The 13,242-nt window shown below is 48.8% G+C and overlaps 1 protein-coding gene across 1 annotated transcript in view; it reads left to right on the top strand.

Moving 5' to 3' along the window:
* Nucleotides 1-13,242, top strand: part of GALNT14 (polypeptide N-acetylgalactosaminyltransferase 14) — a 195,112-nt gene that overhangs the window by 119,384 nt on the left and 62,486 nt on the right. Inside the window, 1 exon segment of the mRNA XM_011370767.1 lies at nucleotides 3,577-3,746. Coding sequence (XP_011369069.1) covers nucleotides 3,577-3,746 — 170 coding nt within the window.

Here is a 13,242-nt window from a genome sequence, read left to right as displayed (position 1 = left end):
ATGACACATGCTAGGTTTCCCCGCCCCCCAAGGCGTTTTATGATAGGGCGAGCTTGATAACTTTCATTCATCATCCACACAGTTCAGAGTAGTACAGAAGCCTTATCGAGAGAAAGAGATTTTCTCATTTTAAAGGTGAAAAAGAAGATAATTAGGACAATGAAGAGAGAGCTAGTAATACCAAGCCGGGGAAAGAAGGGAAAGAGACAAAAACATTAGTAGAAAATAGAGGCAGCTTAAAAACCGAACAGAAGGGAAGACCCATCCCCGTGGTTTCTGAGCCAGGGAGCAGCTTGAAACCAGAGCGAGAGGAAACAGGCTGGGAAAGGATGGAAGAGAGGGAATTCGAGATCTCTCCTGGAGGCCCGTTGTGAGGAAAGAGATTAAGCCACTTAACAGATGTGCTTTTGAGGTTTCATTCTGGGTGCCAGATTATTTAAGCCCTGGTCTTGGCCAGTGGTTTGGGTGGCTTAATCAGATATCTTCTATTTAAAAGATTGTCTTTGTTTTCTGTTTGCGGCATTATGCTTACTGTTTGAAACACACTTGCTCTAGATAAAATAAATTCTGGTCAGAAAATCAAGTAGGGCCTTACTTGGGGGCTGTGAGGGGTGGTAAGAGCCACCCAGGCGTGGGCACAGTCCACTACTCTGCTCACTCACTCTCAACAGATGAGATGCCCCGGTTCTTGTCCATAAGTGGACAGAGCAGACTGTGGCCTTGGGGGCCTCCGGGGAGGATTCAATCAGCAGTCCCTTCACTTAACTAGCTATTGAGCTTGGGCAAGCCACCACGCCGCTCTAAGCCGAACCCTTTCTGTACAAATGGGGTTGTGCACGGATTCTGTGACAGTTATGCAAGCTGCTTTGTAAAATGATAATTGCTATTCAAATGGTAGTATTATTATTTTAAACACCACTTCGCCATCATTTAATGTACCCAGATATCATGATAGGAAAGCCAAGCTCCCAGGGCAGGGTATTCTCTGCCAGTGGATCTCAGAGCAGAAAAGTGTGGACCAGTTCTGCACATGTGACCCTCTGAGGGAGCAGCCCCCTCAAAGAACAGCCTAGACTTGACTGTTGAGGCGATTTCTCTCACCAGCCTAGCTGCTGCTGCTCTGGGGTTAGGCTCTCTAGCTCAGAATCCCACTGAGCTCTCCTGGCGCCATCTCCAAGGAGGAGAATTCTGCAAAAGATGCTTAACTGCCCTTACGATGGCGATTGCCTGGCTGAGCAGATCACCCAGCCGTGTGACCTCTTGGCCCTGGGTCCAGTCCGGTGGGAATAGAGTAGGGGATGAAGCCAAGAGGACAGTTGTCAGCCCTCTCTTCGTGGGTGCCTTCCCTTCCACCCGCTTCTCCCACTGATGCTGGAACCATCCATCTGGGCCCCAGCAGGGCCCCAGTTCAGGCTGCCGTTCCCACCAGGTTGGGTTACCGAGTCACCTCCCAGTTGGCCTCCTTGCGGAAGCTCTCTTCCCTCCACTCCAACCTACACGTGACCAGAGACGTTTTCCCCTGACCCGCTTCATACAGACCCAGCTGTGTGCCGGAGTTTTCTTTGACTCATGCTCTCTTTGCAGTCCATGCTCTGGCCTCCCCATTCCTGAGCTAGCCATTCCCTGAACAGATTCTCCTCCTCCAGGCTCTCCTGCCTTTCATCTGGATTTTCACCACACATGTATGTCTTCTCCCCACCTCCACTTAAGCAAAGTCAAGTCTCCGCTCATCCTTCAAGCTCAGACCCATGGGCGCTTCTTCCAGGAGGCCCTCCCCACTTCCTTCATGCCTCTGTTAGAAGTGTTAGAGATGTCTTCATGCACGTCTCTCTGCAACACTGCCACCCCATGAGGGCAGGAGCCCCCCATCTTGGCACGTCCCCTCTGTAGCATAGAGCACTGTAGGGATTCATAGCTTATTTAGAGAATTGCAATGAATTAAATTGGGAATGAGCCATACGGAGATGGTTTAGGGCCCCATGGTCCCTCCCTAGAAAATGGGACGTCTGGGTCACCCTGTGGTGATGTTCCAAACACAGGTGACAGCTTTCAGGCTGTGACATCGCACAACACGGGCTGGGGGTTTCACACCCCCACCCAAGTTCCCCTGTGTAGCAGCAGTATCACATTAATGAAATCAATTATTGGATAAAAATCACTGGTTTCTAAAGCTTCATTTTGTGCTATTAGCAGGAGAATGCTGTTTCAAAAGGAGATAACAGAGAGAGAAAGAGATCAATTACTAGATAAGATCAAATGGTGCCTGAGGTAAATGTGCGCACTGGCGAGTGGCCCACTTACCTGCCATCTGTGGGCTGAGCGTCTGCACTGCCGTCTGCAGGGTTGCCCCGGGCCTTCCTGTTCGGTTCCCTAGGTACAAAAGGGCGTCCTGGCCAGCGATGGGATGGGCGGTACCCAGGCAGCTTTAGATACTTTCACAGTGACTAGGGTCAGTAACATGAATGAGCATCGCATCCTTGCTAACAGTGCCAGCCCCAGGGCCCCAGCCCTCACATTCCGGATTGACCAGCATCATTAGTCACATTCCAGGTCCAAGGCTGGTCAATAGGTTCTTCCCAGAGACACAGCGTTCTTTTGGCTTTGATGAACCTGAAAGGCCTGAGCTTGGTTGGATACAGACTGACTCTCCCCTTGGGGTGATAGTGCTAGCATCTACTGGCTGTGGAGCCGTCATGGGCAGGGCAGTTGAGGCAGCCTTCTCTCCTAGTGTAAATCCTCTCACCTCCTCCGCTGCATGAATGCACTGGAGGCCCCAAGAGAATGAGCTATGCTTTGAGCTCTGCCACTGTCCACCTGGGTGACCCAGAACAGCCAGTCACCTTGGCGAAACCTTGATTTCAACTCAGTGCAGAGAGGTTTGAGGAGTATGGAGTGAGATCATAAATAAGGCAGCCACCTTATACCTTCTAAAGTGCTGTCACCACGTATGGCAAGGGTATTACTTGCTCCCTCATTGATGCTTCTTAAAAATAATCACAGATTCCTGGGTTGGAGGAAGAAAGGAACACACAGAGTATCTGTCTGGTGGGTAGCACGCTATTACAGGTAGATCACCCACTTCCTGTTGCTGTCTTCCTATGGCAGAGGAGGGAATGATAGTCACTGTGCACCCACCATGTGCCAGTTACTCTGCGAGTAGTTTCAGCCACAAGTTCTCAAATTACCCTGGAGAGGTGGCCTCTGGGGTCGGGAGACTAGAATCCAGTTCCTCATTGTGGAATCTTGACCAAGTTACTTAACCTACGCTGGCTGTTTCTTTGTCTGCACAATGGGAATATGAGCAATATCCATCTCATAGAGATACTGTGAGAGATACACAGGGTCACATAACAATCTCAGCACAACGCAGGATATTGAGCAGTGTCTTTACTGTCGTTGTTCTGTATGTTATTTTTGTTGCTGATGGTTTTATTAACGTCCTACCTCTGGCTGGGTCTTTGAGCTACACCTTGCCAGAACAAGCCTAGTGTCTGCGGTTGGACACCGACAGATGGACAGAGCGGCTGGTGGAGGGCCGAGAGCCATTCTCACAGACTTCCTGTCCATGTCACACAGATTTTGGATGCTGACTGGGATGACCTGTGGGACCAGTTTGATGAGCGGCGGTATCTGAATGCCAAAAAGTGGCGTGTGGGTGACGACCCCTATAAGCTGTATGCTTTCAACCAGCGGGAAAGCGAGCGGATCTCCAGCAATCGGGCCATCCCGGACACTCGTCATTTGAGGTACTTCTTCCTTACTCTGTTACTCTCTATCCCTCCCTGCAGTCATGACGGATCAACAGCAGGCTTGATTTGTGCAGTGCCCATGGCCAAGAACTGGGGCAGGCAACCCATTTGTTGCCAGTTGGATGCTAGGGGGTTTGCGATGTAGTAATTTACATTGTCTGTGCTGCTGATAGTTGAGACATCCCAAAGCACCCTGAGGCTTCTTCCACCAGCACCTTGCCCTTCTCACCCATGGACACCCTAAGCAAATCACAGAGCAGAAAAAACCCTATAACAGAGCCTGTGTTCCCCTGGCAGATTCCAATGAATCATCCTGGCTTTCCTTCTGGGGAAGGGCAGGGTGGGCAGACCTGGGAAGTCAGGATGGTGGTGTCTTCTGTCTCTGGGAGAAGTCCTTCCTCTGACACCCAGGCACACTTTGCCATATGAGAAGAGAAGCCAGAGGGCCCTCTTCACTTGCCATTGGGTCTTCTGTCTATTTCAGAGCAGCTCATCAGCCTACATCCTGTTGTCCCCTTGGTCAGCCACACCTTCAGTTGGGTTGCAGAGATCAGGCCTGTGCAAATGTGGAAAGCTTAATTACCCAGCAGAAAGAGTCTTTGTGAAGGCACTTCACCCACTTCCCAGTCCTTCCGGTCTCAACCCCTCCTGGCCTCCTGGCCTCCAAACTTGGAAGCCCAGCTGTGCCAGAGGCCTGGAAGAGTGTGTTTCCTGCCTGCTGCATAAAATTGACTTTGCCCCAGCCCCAAATAGCAGACTGGCATGCTTGGGGTAGAGGGGCTTAAGGCAATGTTAAATTGGGAAGCTGTAGGATTGGTGTTAGCTTTTTAGATTTCTATGTTTGGGTTTGTGGGCACCAAATCGTGGATGTGGACACTGGGATTTACAAGCAAGGCAATCAGAATTTGCATGACTAATGAGGTTGGTCAATCTGGTGGTGCTTACGTTGGCAGTATGTGAAGGCTGGCATGCTCAGTTTCCCCAGCTAGGCTGTACAACTTGACATCTTGACTTACACAACACGTATGCTGTGGAGAGGGGCTCAACCAGCCCTTGTCAATCACCATTATTCCAAAATGGACCTGGCGTCCTAATTTCCCCCACGGCTAAAGCCAGGAAGATGGGCAGGATGACATCTATGGCCTTATCTAACTATGACAGTCTGAATTTAAGTCTCCCCTTGAGGTACCCATGAGACACTTCCTTAGCAGCAGAGCCTGGAAGTCCCCTACAACCAGAGACTTCGGGGACAGGCTAAACCCAGAACACACGCTGCTGCTGGCCTGAAAGCTTCTTAAAGTCAGAATCTTGTATTATTGCTATTAAAATTCCCCAGCACTGCCCCTGGTCCTTGGTTTCTGGTAGCATTTTATTTAAATATTAGGTTATTTTATTTCCCTGAGATTACACATAGGAGAACAGAGAAGAGGGAGGAGATGGAGGCTGAGAAGACCCCAGGGTCTCAGTTTTGGTGCCTTCCCTGTCCTGAGTCCAGGTGCGGAGGCCCTCCAGGGAGACAGAGAGACGCCTCCAGGCCAGGAAAGGAGCTGGTGCATCTGAGCGAGAGCTGTCAGAGAGGCATCTCTGAATACTCTCACCTGCAGCAGGGAGGCTTTGGGAATTCACGGAGCAGGCAGGTACATGGAGATATCCTGAGCAGGACAAATTTCCATGTGTCCCCTATTCTATAATCTGAGAGGCTAGAAATGAAAGAATTTTATAAGGGCTGGACATCTGTGAGGGTCGTGGATGAAGAACTGAGCCTGCCCCCAAAGGTCCAAGTTTACCTGGTCCAGTCTCAGGCTCTGCAGCTAACCCAGTGGGTTCCTTCTGTTCAGTAAGTATGATCTGCTGGGATTACACTAAGAAGGGAAGAGAGGATTTAGATGAAATCCAGACAACCTTTGGGAAACAAAAAGGAAAAGTGTTATCAGCCATATGTCTGCCTCAAGGCACTTACCTTGCCCTGTGGGAGCTGTGGTTGTGTTACTTCGACTATTTCAGATTTATGGATCTTAATCTGAAAGAGCAGGAAGGAGAGAGGACAGGAGATTGGGAATGAAGACAAGCATATGGGGCTAGGCGACCATTGCAAGGATATTGAGCACCTACTGTGTGCAAAGCTCCAGGCTAGCACTGTGAGAGGACAGCAGTTGGATCAGCTATCTCCAGGCCAAGTTTCATGTAGGGCTGACCCTGTGCCCACATCGCTCTTGTGATGAGAGTTCCAGAGACTGCCTGTGAAGCCTACTGTTCTTCCTTCAAATGGGCCCCATTGTGGGTTGACCTTCTGTCTACAAGATCTCCCATTTTCAACCCTTGCCTCCTAGGGAATCTGTGTCCATGAGGTTGAAGTCACCAGATAAGTTTCTTAATCCTCCTGAGATTCCAGCCTTTCTGCTATATCCTGACTTCATCCTGTTGCAATGTGTGGGGCTTGCCTACCTGTCTCATAGAGCCCTAGGGCCCATTCTTGGACAATGCTTGCCACAGCTCCGACCAGCTATGGCTGCAGGTGACCTACATCCTGTAGACCAAGGATTCTCAACAGAAATGGACATTTTGAGCTGGATAATATTTTGTTGTGGAACTATCCTGTGCCTTACAGGATATTTAGCAGCATCTCTGGCCTCTACCCACTAGATGCCAATAGCACCTCCAAATTGTGACAACCAAAAATGTCTCTAGCATTGACAAATGTCCCCTGGGGACAAAATTGCAATAAGAACCACTGCTGTAAAGCCAGCCCTGCTCGTTACCTGAGTTCTCAAGAATGAGATGTATGCATGCAGTCTCATCCAGCAACAGGATGAGGCCATATCTTCCCTGAAAGGCAGAACCAAGCAGAAGGCAGTACAGACTCTGGAATCACATCACCCTGTTTCCAGTCCTGGCTGTGCTGCTGACTTACCTGAGTGAACTCACCATTACCTCGTTTCTCTGGACTGCAGTTTCCTCTTTTGAAAAATAAGGATAAAAATGACAATGATACCTACCTAATGCAGATTTTGTGAGGATCAAATAAAATATACGTAAAGTACTTACTTACTCCATAGTAAATCGTCAAAACATTTCTATTGTTGTTGTTATTACAGAGCAACAGTGTGGATAGGCTGAGACTGTAGGGCCTGGAATGGAAGGGGAGGGCTCCCCTGAGAAAAATGTAGATGCTCAGGCAAGAGATGCAACCAAAACTCAGATATTAGGAAGGAAGATCACTAAGTTGTCAGGAGTGGTAGTGGGGCAGAGGAACAGAGGAGGTTTTCAAGGTTAAGTTCAATGCTAGAGAAATGGGAGTGGTAGAGTCAAACCCAAACATATGGTCATGGAGTATAGGCAGGAGCATGAACCTCATCAGTTCTCGATCCAGGCCTCGTAGGAGAACCACTTGGGGAGCTTTTTTAAAATGCTGATACCCATACTCTGACCAGCTGAAGTCTCTCTTTTCTAAGCTCCTCAAATGATTATTACGAGCAACCAGGCTTAAGATGACTGTTCCAGGTACGTGTTTCTCAAATTTAAATTGACAAACACATCATCTGATTCAGAAGCTAACCTCTGATTCAGTAGGGTTCTGCATTTCTAGCAAGCTCCCAGGTAATTCTGATGCCACTGGTTTATGCAACACATTTGGAATAGCAAAGGCTTGGAACAACGATTCTCAAAGATGGTTCCCCAAACCAGCAGCCCAGAAGCCACAGGCATCACTTGGGAACTTGTTAGAAATGCACATTCTTAAGCTTTGCCTAGAACTACTGAATCAGAAACTCTGGGGTGGAGATTAGCAGCCTATGTCTTGACAAGCACTTCAGGTTATTCTGATTCATTCAAATTTGAAAACCATAGAGCATCAGCCTGCACTTGTGCTTATTTTTGTAGATCATGGGTGGGTTGGTCCAGCCTAAAGGATCAGGGTTTGAGTAGAAAGTCAAAGCCCTGGAATAAGGCCACCCACTGGCCTACGTTCTGTAGCACTTTCCCTCAGTCTCTAGGTGACAGGATCTATCTCAGGCCCTGTGCAAACCTTTGGCTTTCTCTGCTTCCTTCCTTCTCCTCCCTCTTCTCCCGGTTTCTTCAACCACAAAGTCTATATGCTGACATTCTCCTAGCAGTCAATATCACCTTTACCAAGAAGCTCCTACGGTAGGGCCACTCCTGGACCCCAGGGCCGTTGACACTCGCTGGACCCCATTGATACAGGCTTCCCTCCCACTGGTCCACCTCTATATTCCCATCATGCCTTGCAGCTAAGGTTCTACTAGTTATGACACCAATTGTCCTCTAGGGGGAGTGATCTGGCAGCATCTACTACTGTGCCTGGTGCGTGATAGGAATTCAATAAATGTTTTTGAACAAATAAAAGGGAGAGTAAGACTGGAAAGACAATTGACTACTTTCTCCTATCTGCCTCATGTGCAAAGAAGAAGAGGAGCTAGAAGAAGCCCCTTTTCTGTTTTCCTTCTATCCTCAGGGGCTTCAGATGAGGGATCTGGAGAGTAGGTAGACTCAGTTAAAGGAAAAATGCTTTTTCCTTTAAAGAGTTCTCATTACTAAAAAGAGAATAGTGAAGAAACAGCCTGTAGGAGGGGTCTGAGCTTATTAAATTTGCTTCCAATTTTCTTACCAAAGTAATTGGATTCTGATTTATAGGACACGTTTGGACAGAGCTTGAAACAGAGAACTATTAGCTGAGCATTAGAACAATCACTGCAGAAAGGGCGGGTGATGGGGTGAATTGCCTAGGAATCCAAAGATGCAGCAGGTGAGGTGAGGACAGGGAGAAAGGAGGAAGGCTGTGAAAGTTTTCAACCAACAGGCCTCTGTGCTGATTGAAAAACCTAATGCATTGGCAGTGTGGACCCCTGACGAGCACATCATGGCATGGCGTCATGTGGTAGGATAGGCCAAGGGCTTAATTTTCCTGTATGGAATAGGATAAAGTCACCACGTCTCTCTTGGTCCTTTGCCCCGGGAAGCCCACAGTGTTTGGGAGGCAGCTGGGTTTACCTGGAGCATGGTGTAACTGAGGAGAGGAGTGGAAGATGAGCCTGGGGCAGGCTTCAAACTCCACTTTGTCAGGGTTTATGGGGTCCATGGGGTGGGCAGTGAGAAATGCCCACACCAAGGTAGTTTAGAAAGTGAGCGTCCACAGTTTCTGATGGATCCCCTGCTCACTCACCCTTTGGGGTTAACCACCTGCCCTCCAACTACTCCTTACATCACATTTTACATGTTCACAATCTTGAGATTGAAACCTGCTGGCATCGGCCTTTAGACACGTCTTCACTGCAACTCGGTCTTGTCCCTGATTTAAGCCTGTAACGTGGAGTGGGGACGAGGTAATCAGCAGTGGCCTTCCACATGTCCTTGCTTCTCTCGTGGCTTTTTCTCACCTAAAGTTGGACTCAAAGCTCTATCATTCTGTAAGTCGCCACACAACTATAGATCAATTCATTTTTCCACGGTGGTCTCTTAGCCCAGAAATATACACATGTGCACACTCCGCTCTCCCACCCTACCTCGGTGTGAATAAGCGATTGTGCTTGTGTCGGGGCATCTTAACCCTAAATCTTCCCCCGACGGCCCACACTTCTGTTAACAGGGATAAATGTTTTAGTATCCGGGGCACTGCCTAAGTTTTGAGGGGTTACAGGGTTGAATAAGTCATGGCCTTCTATACCAAGGAGGAGGTGGTGTGCCATAAATGACTCTCAATGGAAGGAGGAGACAGCATCTAGCTGGGGTGAGTCTGAGATTTCCCAGGGGACTTCTGCTGTATATAAAGCATTGACTGGCCCAACAAATAGTCCTGGTTTTTTTGGTTGTCCCATTCCCCACCCACCGCTGTCCCCACATCCTGGTGACAATAGCTGGATTTGCCATCATCCACGTAGCACATAAAACATCTGGCAGTCAAGAAGCCCTTAAATGAGGGCATACCCCTCGAGAAGGGGGGAACTATCTTGATAAAGCAAATGTATGTTTTAGTGGTTGCCTAGCAATACTTATTATGGGGGTGCTTTGCTTGCAGGGGAGCAGGTGGCAGGGAGGACTGAACCCATGAGCAGAGGGTTGAAAGGAGTTAGAGCTGGGAAGCCCCATGAGGTTACCTCTTCCTGGCCCAGCTGGGTTTGATTGCTCCTCTCAGCACATTCTCCTGGCCTTTGTCCAGTGCCTTGCTTAATGGTTCGGACAGTGGGATGCCATTGCTTTCCTGGAGGGAAAATTCCACACTCCGATACATCTCATCAGGAAGACGTTTTTCCTTTGCTCCTTTTCATCCTGGGAAATGAAGGGGCAGTGGCCCAGCCTCGGCTCACATTTCTCCCTCCTTGTATTTACTCTGTTGGAATGACTGCCAAAGATCATCATCATTTCTCTCCTTGTACTCGTCACTTAGTAGTAATAGGATAAAAATCTTTACGGCTGGAACAGCTAAGCATAAAAAATGTTCATATTCCCTCCGAGTCAAGGCTATTCCACCGGCTCAGCACAGAGTTGGTGATTCCACATCAAGGCAGTGGGGAGGGGAAACCCATCACAGACACTTAGCTTTTGCAAACAAGTTCCCCATCTGCTGCATCCTGGTCCTTCCTGTGCACCATTTTTCAAGACAGGAGTTTGTGAGCATGTTGGCAGTGGCTCTGAGTGCGCTTCACTCCAGAGCATCTCAGACTCTCAGGGAGCTTTGGAAGGGAGCAGCAGGGAGTTTCTGAACATTCTAGAAGTGGCTTTACAGGAGATCTGTGTCTGCTGCCCTGGGCAGCTGTTTGAGAGCCACCTACGGAGCCTCAGAATGAGTCCTCACTGGGGGAGAGGAAGAAAGACCATGGAGGCTGAGATAGCAGGTGCCTCTGGGCCAGGATTCCTTCTACTTCCTGTCTGGTCCCCCCACCCCCGCCCCCCGTGTCTTTGCATGCTGCTCCTCCTACCACTGCCTGCTCTGTGAGTTTCCAGCACATTTCCCAAAGAAGCAGCTCCTCAATTTTTGAAAGGGGACCAGTTAAGAAAACCTGCTGATGAGAATTCATCTGGACAAACTGCCTTTGCTGATGTTTCTCATACCCTGTTTCCTAGTTAATTCCCCACTAACTTTGACACTGCATTGTGCATCTCATTCGTTCATTTTCCCATTCATGTGCTCATTCATTCCACTCATCACACTTTCTAAGCACTAACCACCTGCCAAGGTCTATGCTAGGAATTGGTCCCCACTCCCCAGGAGCTCATGGTCCAGTGGGAGAAATGCATGTGGGACTGATGCCTGATGCTTAGATGTGGATTGCCCTTAGGCCATGTCCTGGTTCTGGACTTAATGTCTGGACTTCCTGCCCTTGATTTCCAAGCACCCATCTCCTGCCCTCTCCCTGGTTTGAGTGCGGCTATTTCTGCCTTGGCCATGGAACAAACCACAAGAGTTAGAGCTTTCCTGTAAGGAAGACGAAACAGCATCAGGCTGGCCCATGGAGAAGGAATCTGCACATGGATGGAAGGCAGAGGCTTTTTGAAAAAGATGGCATCTGGGTGGACACTGGCGGAGACAGGTAGGATTTTAGCCAGTGGTAGGCATCCCCAGTTAAGAGAACTGCATACCAAAGACAGGAGGTGGAAAGCCACAGCGTTTTGTAGGAGTCAGCCCAATTTCTTTGGAGCGTGGGGTGATGGAGGAGACAAATATGGGGAGAATAATTCTGGAAGGGAAACAGGGTCAGACGACTGTCTTGGATTCAAAATAAGGAGCTTAGAGTTAACTTGGTAAGCACCGTAATGCTTTCACTTTCATATGGCATTGCCTCATCATCACAGCTACCCTGTGAGATGCCTGAAGCAGCACAGTCCTGGCCAGCACCACCTTCTGGGAGCTCCTGTCAGGTTCAGAAAGAAACCAAGGTAGGACTGAGCAGAACCGTGCCAGGCAACAGTGATGCCACCCACCTCCCCAAGAGAAGAGTGGGCAACAGTACAAAACCAACTTAGCCTGAGCTGGGCGCAAACCAGTAGGGGTAGAGCATGATGTGGGATCTTGGCTTTAAGGCACTGGCATTCTCAAGGTGGGGTGTTGGGTCTTACACTGGGGGATTTGTTCTGAGGTGGGGGTGGGAGGGATGAGAAGCAAGAACTGGTACCGAGGGAAAGGGAGCCAGTGGGGACCTAGGAAAGGGGTCTGTCCTCCACCTGCAAACTAAGTGCTGAGTTTCAGGACTAAGTACTAGTTAGTACTGGCTATGGTAACTTGAGCAAGAAGAACGAGACTAGCAGATTAACCATATACCTAGGAAAGGAGATCCAGGCTCAGAGGGGTTAAGGAACTTGTCCAGGGTCACACAGCTAGTCAGTTGTCCAAGATCACACAGCTAGTCAGTGCTTGGCTGAAACTCAGAATCAGGTTTTCAGATTCTAGGTCTATATATGTATATATTTTATTCTGTCACAAGCCCTTATTATATCCAAGTTCACCGAGTGAGTGAGTGTGTGGGTGTGTGTGTGTGTGTTTGACTTGTGCTTGTGGGGCAAGGAGAAGAGATGATGCCTGAGAATTCTGGGTTTCCCAATTAAGGTAGTTTGGTATTTATTTTAGCCCTCCTTGGGGGCATTGAAATAACTTATGTCAGTTAGCCAGTGGAGTCAGCTGTTTCTTCTGGTGTTCTGTCACCAAGGCCAAATTTAATGTGCAGGTAACCCAAGGAGAACCTGTGTGCCTTTGAAAGGTACTGAATGGCCTTAGTTTGGGAAGCGGGTTTCTCCTCCTCTTCCCTGGGTTTGCCTCCTTTATTACACATCGCCTGAGAAAGGAGGTGATGGAAAGATATGGAAAGAGATGAGAAATACGTTCAGTGCCCAGAATGGGAAACTGACTTGGAATTAAATAATTCCCATGAAAAATTCATCCTGAAAGTTAGTGAGTATAGGCTATTAGCAATGTATCAGCCAATGCGCGCTCAGAAAGCTTGTTCTCATGGAGCTTGTTTTCTCCAAGTGAGCAAATCCTCCAGCTGGGTGACTGGAAACTGCTTAGCGCCCTCCACAGGCCACCAGTACCTTTTCATCTGCGGGCACTCCCCAGGGAAAAGTGCTTCCTTAAGCTAGCCTTGAAAATAAGCCCTGGCCCATGCACGCAGGGCCAGTAACACCGAAAGGAAGATGGCATAATTTTCCTCTCCTCGAAGTTATTTTTTTTAAAAGAGAATTTTCTTGGCGGCGGGGAGGGGTCGGGGCGCGTGTTCACTTTTAAGAAGGCAGGAGGCTGAGGAGGAGACCCTGGATTTGCCCTCTGCGTTGTAGGGTGTTCTCTTCACTGCAGTGGGGAGCTCAAGGATGGCTGCAGTTCTCAGAGGAGGTGAAGGCATTGTTGGGGTTGGCCGTGGCCCTTGCCTATTTCATGGGCTGTCTGGAATCCTTCCGGTTCTGTGGCTTTTGAAATAGTCCTGCATGACTAAAATATGCCCCAAGACCAGAATCTCTCTTCACCTTTTGTTAAGTAAACTTTGTATCA

The sequence above is a fragment of the Pteropus vampyrus genome, unplaced genomic scaffold, assembly GCF_000151845.1.
Source record: "Pteropus vampyrus isolate Shadow unplaced genomic scaffold, Pvam_2.0 Scaffold173, whole genome shotgun sequence".
NCBI lineage: Eukaryota > Metazoa > Chordata > Mammalia > Chiroptera > Pteropodidae > Pteropus > Pteropus vampyrus.
This window is presented reverse-complemented; position numbering and strand designations above follow the sequence as displayed.